This window comes from Corvus kubaryi, unplaced genomic scaffold (assembly GCF_017639235.1).
Source record: "Corvus kubaryi isolate FWS band 111438036 unplaced genomic scaffold, C.kubaryi_AGA036_p1.0 37220, whole genome shotgun sequence".
NCBI lineage: Eukaryota > Metazoa > Chordata > Aves > Passeriformes > Corvidae > Corvus > Corvus kubaryi.
In genome coordinates this window covers 1,452,223-1,470,656 of record NW_024581063.1, presented here as the reverse complement: position 1 = coordinate 1,470,656, position 18,434 = coordinate 1,452,223, and the positions used below count along the sequence as shown (strand labels likewise).

General features: G+C 46.5%; 1 protein-coding gene and 2 non-coding genes across 6 annotated transcripts in view; 2 read left to right on the top strand and 1 right to left on the bottom strand.

Moving 5' to 3' along the window:
* The first annotated feature begins 5,435 nt into the window (after positions 1-5,435).
* On the top strand, positions 5,436-5,507 carry TRNAM-CAU. The gene has a single exon. It is a non-coding gene; the product is annotated as a tRNA-Met (tRNA).
* Positions 5,508-5,587: 80 nt separating this feature from the next.
* Positions 5,588-5,661, top strand: TRNAI-AAU. The gene has a single exon. It is a non-coding gene; the product is annotated as a tRNA-Ile (tRNA).
* A 607-nt stretch (positions 5,662-6,268) lies between these two features.
* Positions 6,269-18,434, bottom strand: part of LOC121662031 (mitotic-spindle organizing protein 2B-like) — a 13,050-nt gene continuing 884 nt past the window's right edge. The window contains exons 3-5 of one of the 4 annotated variants that reach the window (XM_042022816.1): positions 13,424-13,601; positions 9,814-9,977; positions 8,142-8,368 (exon numbers count right to left, since the gene is read on the bottom strand). In XM_042022816.1, the coding sequence (XP_041878750.1) occupies positions 9,824-9,977; positions 13,424-13,601 (332 nt within the window). In that variant the 3' untranslated portion in view covers positions 8,142-8,368; positions 9,814-9,823. Of the gene's footprint in view, positions 8,369-9,813; positions 9,978-13,423; positions 13,602-18,434 lie in introns of those variants that run through there. The other 3 variants (XM_042022817.1, XM_042022818.1, XM_042022819.1) reach the window with 3 other exon arrangements.

Below are 18,434 nucleotides of genomic sequence, written 5' to 3'. Positions count from 1 at the left end.
ATCACACAAGTTATAATGATGCTGTGCTGTTTTCAGCCCCAGAGCAACCAGATATAGTTTTGTTCTTGCTGTCATTTTCTCAGCTGCTGCCATTCTACCAGTGGTTCAAGTGGCTTATGCTTCCTGCAAGAGCAGCTTTTCCGCATTTACACCACCTGATTTTTAGAGTAATACCTGGCTTGACGATTCCCTGATTTTGTATATACCCTTTAGCCTTTTAGGCAAACAAACTTTGCCTGTCAGCTGTTCTTTGATTCATGCCTGCTTTGAGGTAATTATAGGTGTTACTATGGGCAATAGTGAGAGTTATTTTCTACTTTTTGTTTATTTTGTGTGGGTGGCTGTTTTGCTTCAGAAAGGCTACCAGGAGCCCCTGGAGTGACTCCTGACTCGTGCAGCTCAAAAAAAAAGGAAGTGCACTAAAGGTGAAAATGGGGACAGGAGCACTAGAAAGAATATAGACCATGCAGAGAAGGAGTTAGGAAAGCCAATGCTCAGCTGGAGTTGGCTGGTAAGGAATGGGAAGGGCAAGGAGAGTTTCTAGAAGAACACTGACAGAAAAAGGAAGTCTAAGAAAAATGCAAGTCTGAGGGATACTGGGCCTCACAACCCAGGGCACCAAAAAGGCTGGGGAAAGATGGGGTATGCAGTTACTTTTTTGCCTTGCGTTCTGCTGATAAGGTCTGCCTTCAGGGCCCCCTGTCCCTTAAGCCTACTGGGAAAGCATATGGGAGCAAAGCAGCACAGTAAGAAGACTACCTTGGTTTGAAAGACAGGTGTCTGCCAAGGAAGGCAGGAACCTCCCTTGGAATGGAGAATATGACCCCCTTCCCTCTGAATTATTATAACTTTGAAATTAAGGGGCTTTCAGGCAAAGCTATGGGAAAAGGAATAGCAGTTCTTTACTAGTATGTGTGTGGGTAACAAGACAAACAAACACCAACACCGGCAGCACCAACGAGCAGCAGCAGAGCCCAGGGCCGGCCTCTCCCGGCCGCAGGCCCTTTCCCCTCGGTGCAGTTCCGCTCGCGGCCGGCAGGGGCGCTGGTGGCTCCCGGCCGGGCAGGGCGGGTGCGGGGATTCCCCGCGCCTGCAGGGGGCGCTGTGGCGCCAGCTCGGCCGCCTCTCTCCCTCACGCGGTGATGGCGGGAGAGCCGGCAGGAGAGATGGAGAAGAGGCTTCCTGTACAAACCCCCAGGGGCAGCCGGTCCTGGTTCCCCTCTGGATGGTGAAATGGACTGCAGCAGGATCCTCGGAGCAGCAGGCTGGAATGGCAGGGATGTGCACACCTAACGCAGTACTTGTGCTCGAGGCACGAGCTCTGGTGAGCCCCCAGTCAGAGAGAGTCCAGCTGCGTTCTTCTGTGTGTCGCTGAAGCGACTTCGGCATCAGGAAAAGAGCTGCTGGCTGAGCTGGCTAGCTGGCTTCTTTGCAGAGGGAGCATGGCAGTAACCGATGGTATCGGCTCACGTTAGCTCGGAGACAAAGGAAGAGAGAGGCTGTTCGGGTCTGACTCCTAACAGGTTTATTGTTAGAAGTTTCACAACCCGAACAAGCTCGGAAGCGATGGAATGCAATGGGATCCTCCCCTGAGGCTCGTCCTCAGTTTTATAGGGAATTTGAAAACCGTGGCAAAAGGGGAAAACAACCAATGAGTTACAAGCCAGGGGGAGGATACAATTTAACAAGAACCACTGGGGGTAAACCGAGAGGCGGGAGTTATAACGGAGAACCAGTGAACAACCGAGTAACCGAGAATTTTCCCAAAGCGGGGGAGGCGGCTTGTACCCAGGCACCGCCCAGGGGGTGCGGCTTAGGCTTCTGAGCCGCCCATCGACCCACCCTCTGAGTCTGCCTCTTGGGGAACTCGATCCAGGGGATGGGCTGGGATTGATTGGCATTATGCAGCCCCAGCCCCTCAGTGGGCTGGGTCGCAGCAACAAATATTAGCTGTCTATGTACTCCCTCATCACAATACACAAATAGAGCCAAACAAAGTCTTCTCCAATTTTACACCATTCTCACTCCCTTGGGTCAGCCCTCATCCACAGTCTGAGAAACAAGGAAATAAAAGAAGCTCTGTGAAAACATATGAGGAAATTGCTGGCTTTGGGAGGGCTGTTGGCTGTCAGAAAAAAAAAGGGGTAATAATCCTTAATGAGTTACAGGCACAAACATGGCCATTGAATGTAGTTAATTTGAATAAAGCTTGGAAATATATAGCTCATAAAAATAAATAAGCAGGGGAACAAAATAGGTAAATAATATTGCTATCATTGGGGGATGGTCTTAAGAGAGAAAATGAATATGCAGTGAGCACTGTAAGGTAAGCCAGTTAAACCCATGAATGTGATTATATACATATTATTGGATATGATATCTTCTTGCTGGCCTGCTTGCTTGCTTTTTCATCACTTCAGCTGAAACAGTTCAGAATAACTTGAAATACAATTTCTAGCAAATAGACTATTTTTTATTAATATTATGTTCAGGTTACTTCTAGTTGTTCACATCTGAGGTGTAGATGTCTACATCCAAGAGTATTTTGGGGGTTTGGATTTGGTTATTATAAACCATGATCCAGAAGCACTTGGTGCAATACACTAAAGAACTTCTAGTTTATACAGGACATGCAATGGAGACATCCAGTCTAAAATTAATTAAATGCTATCCATATTTGGGCTGACAATTAAAACCCTAAAATAAAATAAAAATTCCCACAACAACATTGCAACAACTTCCAAAGAGGAATGCCCACCCTGTTGCTGTTTGGTGAGAGGAGGGGAGATGAATGGAGAGGACCATCTTTACCAGACTGAAATTAGTTTATTTTGAATGTGTATTTTCATTGTCCTTGATAATAAACAGGAAATAGGAAATAGGAAACGGTGTTTAGAAGTCTGTAGATTGTGGAATTGTGATTGTTATGTGTGTTCTAATAGTTAATGTGGTTTAAAAAATTAAAGAAATAGTGGTTAACAAAGCTTCCCACATCACTGAAGTGTCCAAGCAGTGCAACAAGCAGCAGAGGCAGCGAAGAACAAGGGTGGTGATCACAGTAAAGAAATAAAGCTTTTAAAAGCAATTAGAAGAGCAAAAAATGGCTAATGGGGAATGTCCCTAGGGTCTAGAGGAGGGAATGACTGGAGAGAGGATTAGTAAAAATAAGAAGGAATAGATACTGCTTGCCACACAAAGCTAGATGAGACAGGAAAATCTTTCTCATGCCTTGACTGAGTTTAGGCAACTAAATAGGGTTTTTAACTCATGAATACGCATCTATCTGTCCCACAGCACTTATCTATAAGACACCAAATTAACCAGGCCCAGAATGTCTGTATTTATTGCTTTTTTTGCTTTAATGGATTTCCATTAACACGTAGACATCTGCAACACAAACTCTCCGTGTGTGTCAGTCACCTGGTTTCCCAACATTCTCAGTCAGTGGAGAAAGGCATTTCTACATTGTGACTTCCCTCCACATTTTTGACTTTTGAGGCTGTGGTGAATTACACCTTGGAAGTGTCTGTTCCTTTCCTTTGATTATAGGGCAGATGGCTATGACAAGTTCAGATGTAGAAATTTAGGACTCAAACCACTGGGCAGTGAAGGGCCTTCAGTGCTGTTCAAGACACTCAGGAACATCTTAACTGGTATCCAGTAACATTGCAGAAGAAGCAGTCTCCTGTGGTCTCTATTTTATTTGCCAATATGAAGCAGATATTTTGGATATTCTAGAATATTTTAAAAGGCACTGGGTATGTCCACAACAATTATAGATGTCTGCAGTTACGTATGGTGAATCATTGACTTGCCACCATATTTCCTTACTTGGCACAAAACACTTTGTTCAGTGTGGGTGTAGAACACTCCAAAACCTGAAATCCTCCTTGCGAAGGAGGATTTCCCTAGGCCATCAAGCTGTGCCATGGGAAAAAGCCACCCACTACCATTGGGAAGACACTGCAGGGGATGAGGGACATCTGGGCTGGAAATGGGAGTATGTACCTGTTTTCTTCATCCTTGTTCCCTTGTCTCTCATCCTTGTGCTGCCTGGGCTCTTTCTTTTTTTTCAAGCCCTTCAACACTGAGGGAAAATATAATGGGCAAGGGCTGTAGGAGCAGGCACAGTCTCCTGGATGCCACAGGTGAGCAGAGCATACAGACACAGCTCATGAGACAGAACAACCCTGAGAGGAGGGGGAGCACCCCAGGAGATCTCTGGTTCACCTCATCCTCAAAGCAGGGTCAGCTGTTGGGGTGAGACCACATTATTCCAGGCTTCATACAGCTTGGTCTTGGAGATTTCCAAGGACAGAGGCCACAAAACCTTCCTGCATGACCTACTCCACTTCTTGACAGTCTTCAAGGCCAAAAAGTAGTATATATGACTTTTATATGAAGATGGCTTCTCCACCTTCTTTAGCATCTGCAGCAGTGCAGTTCTTGGACCCAGAAATATCTCAGAGGTGAGAGATCCCTTTCTCTGAGCATGGCCCTGGTACACACCTCAGTACCCTGGGGGCAAGATACTGTTGTTACAAGGCAGGAACACCTCAATAGAGTCAGCAGCTTTTGGGGACGGTCATCCCAGGACCAAGAAAAGGAAAAGGTTTATCCAAAAATGAACGCCAACATGGCAAAACACAAACCCCCCAGGGGTCCACCCCACTTCCTTGTGCCTGTCAGAAAGAGGCTGTGGGACTGAAAAGGGACGAAGTCACTGCCAGCAGACCCTCAGGGTAAAACTGGCTCCGTGCTGGGTAAGCACGTGGGCGACATCCTCAACTTCTCCTCAAAATGAGGAGTCACATCGCAGTGCTGACAGCGTGTCCTTGTTTTGCGCCTGAGTCCCGCTGCCACGAGGCTGCTGTGAACACAGTGGTGCTGTCCAAGGCAGATACAAGGTGTGTGATGTGCTGAGTAGCCCCAGTCCCAGGCTTTATGTTCTCATCCAGGGGGTTTTCCACAATATCTATACCTCCCACTGACAGCAGTTTGGGAAACCATGCTCCCGAATTTGTGAGAAACTTGTGCAAAAATCCACCCACCCACCAGCCTTCTTATATGTTCCCCACAGGACACCTGCCCGTTTTCCCAAAATATGATGTACACGACAGGTGAATGGCATCTCCTACCAGGCAAGCCAGAAAGCAGAAGATACCAGATGGGCTTTGTCTCTGTTCTGCTTTCAGCAGCGCAGTGGGCACTTAGCCTGTGGCTCCCGGGCCAGGGTCAAAGCTGTAACAGCAAGTGGGGCAGCCACGCACCAGTGCATTCATTCGTTGCCCCCGTTTTGGGGCCAGGGGAGCGTTCCTGTCACCCCGCACGGGCTGTCGGTGCCTCCCGGGTTGCGATGCCGCCGCCGCCGCGTGCCCGGGGACAGAGCGGAAGCGGACATGAGACCGTGCATGAAGAAACTCGCCACCGGCGAGAGCAGAGTGGCGCAGCGGGAGCGTGCTGGGCCCATAACCCAGAGGTCGATGGATCGAAACCATCCTCTGCTAGCTGCATTTTTGTTCCCTTTTCTGGGGCGGTGGAGCCGGCGGCGGGGCAGGGGATGGCGGCGCGGGGCGGCTGCCACTATGGCCGGTTAGCTCAGTCGGTTAGAGCGTGGTGCTAATAACGCCAAGGTCGCGGGTTCGATCCCCGTACGGGCCACACTAGCTTTTCGTGAATTTCTATTTTTTTTTTCCCGTCCGGCCCTCCCTTTTTTGGCAATGATGGTACAGGGAAATAGTCTGTTGGAAAATAGGGATCCTGCCTGCACTACTCAGCCCTGGCTGGATGGTCCACTGGGAGAGCTGCTAGGCTCTCCCCCTGTTTTCCCTACTCCTCCTTTTGCAGGTGTTCATTCCTATTTAAGGATAAATTTCACTGGGTGCTCATGGCAGGTGCACCAGCTCCAGCAGCCCTCCAGACCCGCGACTGATCTCAGCCGAGCCATGGCTGGATTCAGGAGTGCAGTACTAACCATTGCATCTGCTGGTGCTGTGGAGGTCAGATGGCAAGGATGTTGTGGCCATCTGACAACACATCAAACTCAGCTGGGGCCTTGGTGGGCAGGCAGGGCAGTGGAGCCAGTTGTCCCTAGAGAAGGACTGTTGGGATCTCCTGCCTTGAGCCAGGATGCTGCCCAAGGCCACTCTGTGAGGTTGAGAGCCCTCAATTATTAGGTGAGTGTTTACACATTCTGTGTTACCCTTCTAAAATCTTGAGAATTCTGAAGTTACTCAGGTAGTACAAATTCCACTTGACATCACACATCTCTATGCAAATATTGACAGAGCTTTAATTAGTTTGATTTGCTTATCTGCTTTATAAAACAAATCTCATCAAATTATCTGTGGATTTTACAAGCCTCTTTGGCAACAATACAGCCAACATCACCCAAACAGCTGCACAGAAAGTGCACCAGTCAGTGTCCTGCCCATGCACCTGATTAAGCACCCTAAGAGTGACAGACATCCATGTCCCCCGCATCAGCCACCAGCAAGGCTCAGTGTGTATCCCCAGGAGGCACAGACTGCATCTGTAATCCCAGACTGGTAGATGGGCATTAGAAGCCACACAGGCTGTCATATCCTTATCCCTCTATTTTCCCACATTTATGGCTCCCCCAAACCACTTTGATCCCTCCTTCTCCCCACTTTTGGTTCCTCCCCTGAACATCCCATAAGTCACAATCCCAAAATGCTCTTCCTTTCCATCCTATAGCACAACATACTTGCTGCTAGCAAGGGACCAGATGTGACCTGCATAGTGGCCCCATTCACCCTTCTGGATGGGAGCTACCTCTGAGCCCTGGGAGCAGCTGGGACAGGGAACCCCTAGCACAAGGGAGGCTCCCAGGGCTACTCCAGCTCCCCCTGCTCCTCTTCATTCAAGGAGGTGAGGTTTTAATCACAAAACCTACTGCTGTCTCATGGGGGAAGGAGGGCTCCCTGCAGCCCTGGCTGACCTCAACACCCCTCAAAAACATCCCACATCCTGCCCTGTCCCTTCCAGAGTGTCCCTGGCAACCTTTGGGGACCTACAGCCCCCAGGCCACTGACCTGAGGTGCCACAGGGAACAGCCCCCACCCCAAGGTGCTGCACCACAGCCAAGTCCCAGCTCACTGCAGCCCCCAGCAGCATCTCCAGCTCTGCAGAGCCTGGAGGGAACAAGGCTGAGGTTATGAGAGGGGTTGGACATGGGGTGAGGGGTGACAGGGGCCAGGGATGTGGCTTTAAGAAGGGATGTCAGGGTTGTAGCTGGACCTCAGGCATGGGATGCAGCTCTGGGTTGTCAGGCAGGACTCACTCTTGAGCACTGATATTCTAGAATATCAACCTTCTTCCTTGGGTGCCACTTACCTCCAGGGCTTGATCCCATGGGACTGTATCTCCAGATACAGATCTCTACAGAGGCCAAAGTGTGCTCTCCCGATGCCCAGCCCCACAACTTGTGCCTGGCTACCCCCCCTCAGGCCTCTGAACTCCACCACCTTTTACTGAGGGAAGCAGCTGCACTTTGTTACCTGATCAGAGTAGGAGAAATCCAGACCCTGCAAATCTCATTTTAGCACCTGTTGAAGCAGGCCTATGAGAGGTAGATCTTGAGATTCTTGAGGAATCACCATCTAAATCCCACAGAATGGAGGCACTTTCTCCTAATCAGGGACATGGAATTCATTAACAGCCCCTGAGCTCCTAGAGCCATTAGGAGGCACCCTACTGCCTGGAGACCCTCTGGAACCATGCATGGTAACACTTGAGCTCTAAGAAACCCACTTAACCATTTTAGGTACTTGTATGTCTCTTGCCCTAAGTGATGGAGCTGTTCCCTCCCTTATCTGGAACAATCTCCTCATTTGACCAGGCTCCTGAGGCAAAGGGGGCTGTAATGCTTTGTAAATGAATAATCACATCAAGCACCACTGGGAGGACTGAACATGGGATTATGTTTTGGGAGAGATCAATCCGGTTTCAGATATAGGTGCCAGAACGCTGTAAACAGGCACATGGGGAAACAGGGCAAGCCAAATGCAAGAGCACCTCCTAGCAGTCTGCGTGGCCAAAGGAATTTTTGGAAATAAAAACCAACAGCTCTGTTTCCTGTATTACAAATTATGTTTGCGGGTTAATACATACAACACAAGCAGCTTTAACAAGCACAGTTTATATACATTGTCAAGCACCAAAACCCATCTGTTCCAAGATCTGATTTAGGTACTGTTGCCTCCCCCAGTGTTCTTCCCAGAGGTTCCTGCCTTCTGCATACGGCTCACACTCGGCTGTCGGGGCATCCTCTGGGCAGATCCTTCCCGGCTGCTTCTTTCGGCCAGAATCTGTGTCCCACTGACAGCAGAGCTGGTTTTATTTCTCCCTGAATAAATAAATATATCCATTAATTTTCACATCCCAACCCAAGCATCACTGCACAGCAGATAGCCACAAGCGTTCCTCAGGAACCATGCAGGAGGCAAAACTCCATTAGATCTCACAAACATCTTCAGCATCCAGTGCAGAAAGCAAATTGGTGAATTCAGCCCAACAGGTATTGGTGCTGCAAAACCCAAAGTTGCAGTGGAAGCATTTTTAATTTTCATGAGGTTTAATCTACAAAGTAACCAGCCACTTTGTTCCACTCACTCCGCACAGGAACAGCAGCATAGCAAACAGCACTGCTGGAACACCAAGAGCTTCCAACACCTTGAGCTGGGATAAGTGAAAGGATGTGCCAGTGTCCACCAGCATCTGAGGCTGCTGCCACATCATCAGATCACAAACACTTCTCTCCATATCACTTCTGTCACTCAATGAGCAGATTTGGATTTCTTATAATTTTCTGGTGTTTTCAAGACATCTTCTGGTGTTTTTCTACACAGGACTTCCAGTGTTCTTACTGAGTTCCGGAGGTGAGAGTTCCCCTCCTGGGGGCACAACTGATGGGCTCTGAGAGGCAGAGCAGGAGCAGGGAGCAGCAGTGGGTACAATGGCAGAAGCTGAGGGAGGCAAGGGGCAACAGGATCCTGTCAGAGCAGAGAGTGACAGACTCGGTACTGCTGACACAAATGTCAGGAGGGGATGAGGGACACTGACTTTTCCTGCCACTCCCTCAAGTGAGAAGTAGGACTCACTTTAGGAAAGAGAATAAAAAGAAAGTGATGCACAGCTTTTACTAAAGACGCCAACCTCCAGGAAGCACCATAAAAATGAATAATAGCAAGGAGAAAACAAAACAGGAATACAGTGGGCTGTAGTTACATGCATGCAATTAAAATGAAGAGTGACATTTTGGCAACCATTATCAGAGCAACTTCCACAATACCAACAGCTGCTCTACACTCTAGAGTCTCCATGGACATGGTTTGGAAATCTTTTATCTTAGATCATCTGTGCTACGGACAGAGGACTGTTACTTATCAGACCATCCTGTCTCCTTGGAGCAGCTGTCTGGGAACAGGACTCACATCAATACCACCAGTTAACACCCTGCTGCACCACAAAGACAATCTGAGAACTTCCAAGTAAGAGCAGGTGGCCACTATTCATCTGTTAAAATTTGGGTGGCACAAAAATCCATTCACTTATCCCAGCCAAGTCAGGTGCTCTTGGAAAACTCTCTTCTTGTCAAGCACGGCAACGACGTGCCAGCAGTCACCATCCCATGCCAGCCAACCAGCCTTGGCAGCTGTGTAGTAGCTCAGGCACTTTAAGCAGCTTCACTAAAGCAAGTGCTGTCCATGAAAACAAACACACTGCGCAAAGGCAATACGTGATCTCACAGTATTTGAGAGAAAAAGTGGCAAAAATAAAAGCATTATTCACCATGATGCTTTTAGCAATCCCAGACATGTCCCCAGGTGAATGTCCTCCCCCTTCTCACAAGCATCTGTCCGCTGAGAGGGCAGGTCCTCAACCCAGGTATGTATACACCCACACCGGTACCCTTAAGCACCACTGGACTCAGGCCCTCAATGTTCTGAAAACAACTTGGGGAGAAAGAATCATTTGACTGAAGAGAAGCTGCACTCAAAGCATGTGCTGTCCATCCCCCTAGCCTTGAAATCACAGTAAAACAAACCAGTGAAACTGCATAAATACCCAGTGTATTTTTGGAAGCAGTCTGTGCAGACCAGACAAGGACAGCTCCTGAAGTGTGCTGGGACAGGTATACAGTTTGTGCTTCCCTCAGTTACACTATCAGAGATAAAAGATACAATTACCACAAAGCACAAAAGCAGCTCAAGGACCATAAACTCTCTGTAATTCAAGTAGTACAGACGAACAAAAAGGATTTCACTGATATTTTCCTTGGTGACTGCCGTGGTTTGACACTGGCCAAATGCCAGGCACCCCCAAAAGCCATTCACTCACCCTCCCTTGTTACAGCTGGGCAGAGGAAAGAAAATTTAACAAAGGGTTCATGAGTTAAGGACTGGGAGAAAACACTCCCAAGGGCAAAATGGGCTCATCTTAGAGGTACAAAGTGAGTTTATTACTAAGAAAATCAGAGAAGGATAATGAGAGGTAAAATAAGTCCTTAAAAACATCTTTTCTTCCCCCAACCCCTCCCTCCTTCCCATGAACAGCAGAGGGAGGCAGGGTGTGGGGGTTTTGGTCAGTTCATCACCCAAGTTTTTCTTCTGCTTGGCTCAGGAAGAGAAGTCGTTCCCCTGTGAGACCAGTAACAGGTCCTTATCTTGAATATGTCTGGCTGCCAGAGAATAACTGCAGCCCAAATAGCTATGGAAGCAAGAGACAAGCCAAGAGAGAGACTAATCAAATATGTGCCTCCCCAAAGATGACCCCAGAAGCAGGAGCTGTTTATCTCCTCGAGAGCCAGGCACAGTTTGGGAAGAATGGTATGTGCACACAAGCAGTCTTAAGTACCAGAGGGAGAAAGAAGCACTGCCTTATGTCAAGCAGGAGGCAAGAAAGGAACCCCAACCCCAAATATGCTTTGAGATGTAGAAATTTAAAGCTCTTCTCTTTCAGTCCCCTCTCTACTCAACCTACTGCTTTCCTCAAGGGATCCTTTCCTGCCTCTGAGCAGTAACAAGGACTACAGATTTTTCTCTCACTGGTAAATAAATAAATACATAAATGTCTGTTGGTACATTTACTTGTAGCACAGTCAGGGATACCAGGGCTGCAACACTCTCAAGATATCTCCTGCAGTGCATATTGCCATCAACTCCACAAGTTGTTCTCTTCTACAACACAATTCTTAGGTCTTCAAAGCTGCTGCCACATCTTCAACAGTTAATACCTAACCTGGGCTCTTTCCAGAACCAAAACATCACTCAAGAGCCCAAATCATTCACCTCTCCTGCTCTTTTGATAAATAGTTCCCTTCAAGACTGCTCAGCAGAGCCACAAGAGCTTCTCTCCCATCACTGATCAACATGAAGCACACCAGCCTTTTCCCTACAAATTCTCACGTGTCCCTGGTCGCTCCTCATTTTACTAGTTTTCACCACCACACTTGGGCTATCTCATTTTCTCTCTTTCTCTTGTACATAAGATTACAGAAAGAGAAGATGGGGAAAAGGTCCCTCATTTTTCATGGAGAGCTCTATTGAATCTATAATCATAAGATTTTTTGAGTGTTTCTTTGGTAGGGTGGGGGGAAATAATTAATTATCATTGAGTTATCATTCAAACTCATATCTTATTACTTTGCCACAAAACCACACATGACAAGCCTGGCATTTACAGTATTCCTCTAAATCCCTTTCCTTTCTTGCCTTGCAGAGCATGAAAAAGAGGAGGAAAAAAGCTTGATAATCAGCCAGAAAAGACATACTGAAAAAATTATCCCAGTGCAGCATTTAGCTGAATGTCAGCAGTGAGAAAAGCTCAGAGCCTCAGGTAAACCTGCAAAGCTCCCGTGGGGAAAGTGTGACGGGAGAGAAACCCCCATGGCCACCTATTCTTTTGGGACTAGAGCCACAGCAGGTGACATTTCAGCCTAGACTTTTTGCAAGTTATTACTGGGATAAGGAAGAAGAAATAAAAGCGGTTAGTCTGCTGTTTCTCCTGAAGTAGAAAAGACTCCTTCACCTGTATTTTGAGAGGATCAAAATTTATTACTACTTTCTGGGAGAGGAAAGGTACAGGAACTTTTAACCAAGGCAATTTCAGCCATCCAAAAAAGTACATTACAGGTGAGAAAATTTTTTATCGGTTCTAAAATAACTGACATAATTATAATTTCTGTACCAGAAGATGACAGAGGTCTATAAATTGAAGCTAGTCAGTTGCCTACAATACAGAAAAATCACTCATTTTAGAATGTGAGCCTGAGGGGGAAGGGAGAGGAACAGCAACAACTTCGCATCAGGAATTCTTTGTGCATAGAACTTGTCCCATGTATTTACCATGTCCATCACTTCACAAAACATGAATAAAGGCCTCTAATTCAGAAGGCCTAAATTCTATTGTTTATGGTAGGAAAAGCTGGAGGGAGCGAGAGTTGCAGGATAAAATCCTGAAGGCAACCCAATTGCTCCTCAGTGAGTGCAGGAAATCCACTCATTGGAATGGTATTGATGGAGTACTGGAAAAAACCTGAGTATGAGCAACAAAGTAAGAAAACCATGATCAGGACTCTATTAGTCCTTTGATTAGTCCTATTTAAGTCACCAATAGGTCATTCTACAGTTTTTCAGAGAAGACATGCAGACCACGAAGTGTCTGGGAATATTTTCAGGTGCAAGGCACACATTGCCACCACTCAGATCCCATGGAGACATTTAATTTACAATTAAAGCTATTTTCAGGTGCAAGGCACACATTGCCACCACTCAGATCCCATGGAGACATTTAATTTACAATTAAAGCATAATAGCCTGTATAACCCACAGGAAAATTCAGTGTATGATGTATAAACCCCAGATTAAATAAATTTACGATAAATCCTTAGTATCTCCATGGGGATTCCCTCTGCAATACCAGAGCTTTACACAGCATTCTCCTTGTCAGCATTATCCTTATCTCCTTAATACAGAAGTCTACACTACAAATCCCACATCAAGTCGAACCCTGAGATAGCTCAAGGCTGAGTGGAAGAGGAATGCAAAGCAGCTAGTGTGGCCAGCCAGCAGCACCCAAGAGTCACCACTGCAAAAGGCTGGTCACAGCTAAAGACAGACAGCACAAGGGGAAAGAAACAAGAAATGAGAAAAAGGGATGAACAGGGAAGGACACAAAAACCGCAAAGATGGCAAGAACACACATGAAGGACAAATTGGCAACAAGCTGTGTAATACACGGAGGAGTATTTAGGAAACAACTGAACAGCAACACTTACAATTCTGAGACCTTGACTGTACCTAAGTATTTACACAGGAAGAAAGTAGTTAAAAATGCTGGGGCAGAAAAGGACTTGTGATTCTCCACAGCATATTTTTCCACACAGACCATAAAAACTCACCCTGGGAACCTTTGACAGAGCCCATGGCTGGTGATGGGCTCCGTGGCTTTTCCAACAGGTACTGGAGTTTGTGACAGTTTCCCTGGGCAGGAGAGCATTCTGACCCCTGCTATGCACAACTCCTTTCTTCCTGTGTCAGTTCCTTGCTGCCTTAAAAGCCACACATCAAGTGACAGGCCTACAAAGGAGACAGGTTTTGAAAAGCAAGCTCAGGTTAACAACACATTCAGAAGAGAAATCAGCTGGGGTAAAACTTCGGGAAGTAATTTTATGTGAAGACACTTTCTGGGGAAGTGGGGAATGTGAAAAAAGAGGTTGGAGTTCAAAGAGTGAGAGAAGCATCAAAGACTATTCATCAGCCTAAAAAAAAGAGCAGGGCATTGACATATGCATGTGTATGGAGGGGTAGAAAACTGCGTGGGAACCAGCAGGGACTTGAGGGTTGGCTGATGGAAACAGAAAGCACAGAAATAGTATGTGAGAAAATGGGACACTTAATTATACACGTTTAGTCTAGGCCAATCTCAACACCACTGTCCTTAACAGAACCCTCCCCCTCACACACACAAAAGGATACCTGGGAATTTCTTTCTCTTTCAAACCAGCACTTTCCCTCCCAAATCAAATGCTGAGGGACCATTTTGAACATAGCTCGCATTAAGTTGCATCCAGCTAAATATGCCAGATGGATGCTCTAAAAACCACACACAGCAATTTGCAGGCAGCTGTCATGGATTCAGTTACCAGCCAACACAGAACGCCATGGCTGTGTTCTCTGGGAAAACACAAAGTCACTCATTTCAGACTCCCTCTGATGCTTCATCAGCACAAAAGCTGAAATAACTACGGGCACCCCTCACTACCAATAGTGCTGACCAGAACTGCTGAGTCAGCCTTACTCAGCTGTTTTAAAAAGCCTCCCTGCACCATGATGTACTGGGAAGCCTAAGCCAGGATCTCATTACTGATACAACTGGTGCAGAACAGGCCTGGGTGATCTTTGGTGAGACCTGGATTCCTTCAGCCACTTGTCTGCCTTCTGACAGGGGAGGGAGTGCAGGGGCTGAGCCGAAAGCCGTGAAGCAGCTTGAGAAGCCTGCGCAGGACAATCACTGTTCTTGATACAAGCACAGAGCTTGGGCTGTAACCACACACACAAGTCCCAGCAATGCAGAAGAGGCATTTTCCCTCGCCAAATGCCTGGTCCTGCATGGAAGCTGCACCATCCTCTTCTTAAATGGAAGGAGCATCTTCCAACGAGATTGCAGAGCCAACAGCAGGTAGCGCTTAAGTTCCCCTTCTCTACAGCAGCTCCTAAAGGGAAAGGAGGCAAGGCAAGGCAAACCAAATGCTCCTGCAGAACAGATCCAGCCCAGAGGACACCCCCAGACACCCTGTTAACACTTACCGAACTCCTGAAGGATGGACTTGGACTGTGCCCAGAACTAGAAAGCTCAGTGAAAGAGAAGTGATTCTTTTTCAAGTTGAAGGATGATAAGTTTAGATCAGGTACTGGGAAGAAATTCTTCTCTCTGAGGGCTGTGAGGCCCTGGAACAGACTGCCCAGAGAAGCTGTGGTTGCCCCATCCCTTGAAATATCCAAAGCCAGACTGGATGTGGCTTGGAGCAATCTGGGATAGTGGAAGGTGTCCCTGCCCATGGTAGGGAGTGGAATGAGATGAGCTTTAAGGTCCTTCCAACCCAAACCATTCTCTGATTCTGTGATCCTTACAAGGAAGACTGGACAAAACATGTCCTTCATATTAACAAGATCTTACCAGCACTTCTTATACTCACAGAAATGAAAACACAGGACTAAAGTTGTGATAAGCCCCTGCTGAGCTTACATTCTGCCTAAACCATTTTCTGAGCGTTAGCTTTTCAATGGTAATTTTATTCACAACGGAATTAGCTCATGTCAGTGAATGCTGAGTGACAGCAAAGTCACCTGGGCTGGCAGAAACTAAAAAGAGAAGCTTTATTCAAAGTGAGTTAGGGCTCCAATTTAACACAGGCTTACAGAAAACAAAAAACCTGACACAGCTGGGAAGACCAAGTCTTCTGACAAGGTATAGAAGTGCTGTCCATCGGAATTTGGTCAAGGATGAAAGTGAAAAGAAAGAGGAGGCCCAACTGCCTCTTCAGCACCATTACTGAGCAACAGCTTGCAAAGAGGGCAAATCCAAGATTAGCATTTAATGTTTGACCATATCTGCAGCAAAACTGTAGCTTGATGGGCACAATCTTCCTGCTTCAGCAGTTCCAGTGCATTAACTTGCACTGAGAACGTATTTTAGCCATGGAAAATAAGGCAGCAACAGGCCAAACTGGCCACTGAAAGCCAAACTAATGTTGAAAATATTTGCCAAAAGCACCCCCATCTTTCCCTGATCTTCACTACACTTCGCCTTTGGTTCCAAGGGCTTGTCCCAGAGCACTCCAGGATACCAATGTTGCCTTTCCCTGGTCTTAATTTTAAGAGCCAGACATGGTTAAGGGAAAAAGGGGTTTTTACCTCAGTATTTATTTAAGGATCCTCAAGGTGCACCACTTCATCCAGATGGAATGTGCTGAAATGCACACACGATAGATCACATATACAATTTATAGGCCTTGCAAATTAGCATATCCATCATTTTCCAGTGAGAGGCTCGAATGAAGCCCCCATCCTGAGGAATCCCCCCATGGATGGGCCTATCTTAGTTTACAGGATGTTCTAGGGAAGACCTTGGTTTCTCAGGATAGCATAGGGCTTTCTGGCCTCCAACTGCAAGGCCTCCAGGATGTTTGGTCTCCTGGCTTAACAGAATATTGGGTCTAAGCTAAGTTATCAGACTTCAGGAATTACAAATATGCATGCTAAAAGCACTGGGGATGCACAAAAGCTATATAAAAGGGTATATAAAAGGTATATATAAAAAAAGACAAAAAATCATCATAGCATCTCCAACACATCAATTTTAAAGGGATACTAGGGAGAGAAAAGCCTGGCTCGACACAGTAGGACTGAAATCTGACTCAGACCAGGAGATGCTCTGCTAAAGATACAGAATGAGCACCAAATTAAGCTCTCAAGATAACTCCTGCAAAGTCAGCCTCTCTAAGGTGCCTGAAGCAGGCTGGTAGGAGGCAACAGTTAAGGGCATACCAACTCTGCCTTAGGGCTTCTGGCTTTCATCTTGAGAAATTTAATGTTGATTAAAAAACAAGTGGCTATTGGCCTGTTTCAAACCTGAGCCAGCCTACTACTAGCTAAAATTAGCTCATAGCAGTAGCCCAGTCCAAGAAAAAAAGCCTCATTTGTCCAGAAAGTACCACTCAAAGAGCATACATGAGAGAAAAAAAAAGCTGCTCCACATTACAGATGGGAACAAAAACCACTGCAACATTTCTTCACAGTTTGAGCAGCCTGTAACAGCTGGAGCACCAACAGAGGAGAGGAGAAAGCAAAATTTAACAGCATCTTTTGTTCAAAATCTCTGCTCTTTTGGGATGTTTCCTCTTAATGTGGTACCAGAATAGCACACTGCTTCACACTTCAAAAAATCAAAGTGCTGCACCTCTCCCATTTTGTTCAGAAAAAAAGACAGGTGTCTTCCCTTGCCCCTGTGCATATTCAGAGTCATTTCACAGTCACATGTGAGGCTGTTCTCTTCACCACAACAACCTTCTCGGCAGGGAATTCTTAACCAAGAGCATCTCCTGAGAAAGGGAAACCTGTTCATGGTGAGTCCAGGGACTCCTGGACACTTTACCCACACACTCTATTTGGGCTTCAGCAAACTTCCCAAGTTCCCCTCAGCTGCTAAAGGAGGGGATTCTCATTGAGCTCTGCCGTTGTGAAGGTACCAGATTGTGGCATAATTCCTTTTTCCCAAAACTGACTACTTTTCAAATGAATCCCCCTCTCAGCTTCACTTTCTACAGGACTTGCAAGCACAGTCAAGAGAATAAACACGCCCAACCACCAATGCAGCCTCAGCAGTGAGACCAGACTAAGTGCTACTATGCTACTATGCAGGGAAACCTCACTCTTCTCCCTCCTATTCCCACCAAGTTTTTCTTTCTTGCCCCATTCTCCGTGTTCCCAGCATAGTCCTTCCTGGCAGTTACTTTTGCAACTTTTGCCTCAAAATTCAGCATAGATCAACACAGACTCAACACCTACAACAGTGTTTTCACCATGAAACAGAGAGAAGGAGAGAGAAAAAGACATGACAACACAATTTCACTTGATCTCATCCACTTTCAGGCTCTTGCTGGGACCACTGCCCCTTTCTGACACATTTTTGAGCACAAGAGAAATGAACTTTTCCACTGTGAATTCAGGCTTAGTGACAGCAGACTTACTCTAGTTACTTGTTTTTAAACGTTTTGGAAGTAATCCACAGAGTTGGTGAGCTACCAGCCACAAGTCACTTCAGGGAGTAAATAGAAGTTTTATTAGAACTGGCTAGGAAAAAAATAAAATTACATATATATATATATATATGTATATATGGCACAAGTTCAGAGCTATTGTTGTTACCATTCACGGAGATTAGAGCAGTAAGGAGAGATAAATGAATTCAAAAGCAGTAACTATTTTAGCTGACAGTCCCCCATAGCCTTCCACTTCATCTTCCCACACAAATACGACCCCTAGAGGATGGAAACCGCTGGATGGGTGTTAGAAGCCACCACACACGTGAGGACAGAGTAAAGCAAGCATCACAGCTCTCTCCTTTTCCGGGGATTCCTCATGGCCCGGAAACTTTAACTTTTTTTGAGTTATATACAAACAAAGCAGTACTGTATAATATTGTAGAATAAAGGAGTTTTTTTGTTAAGAGCTTGGCGAGAAGAGCCAGGAGGCTACAAAACGCAGCACAAGTACTACAGCAACCTGCCCCCGGCTCTCTCGCTGCCTAGAAACGATGAACATTAAGACAAACGGGGCGCGGGCAGCGGCCGGGCCTGGGCTCATACCGAGCGGGCCCCTCGGCCCGAGCCGCCCCCCGGGCCCGGCCGA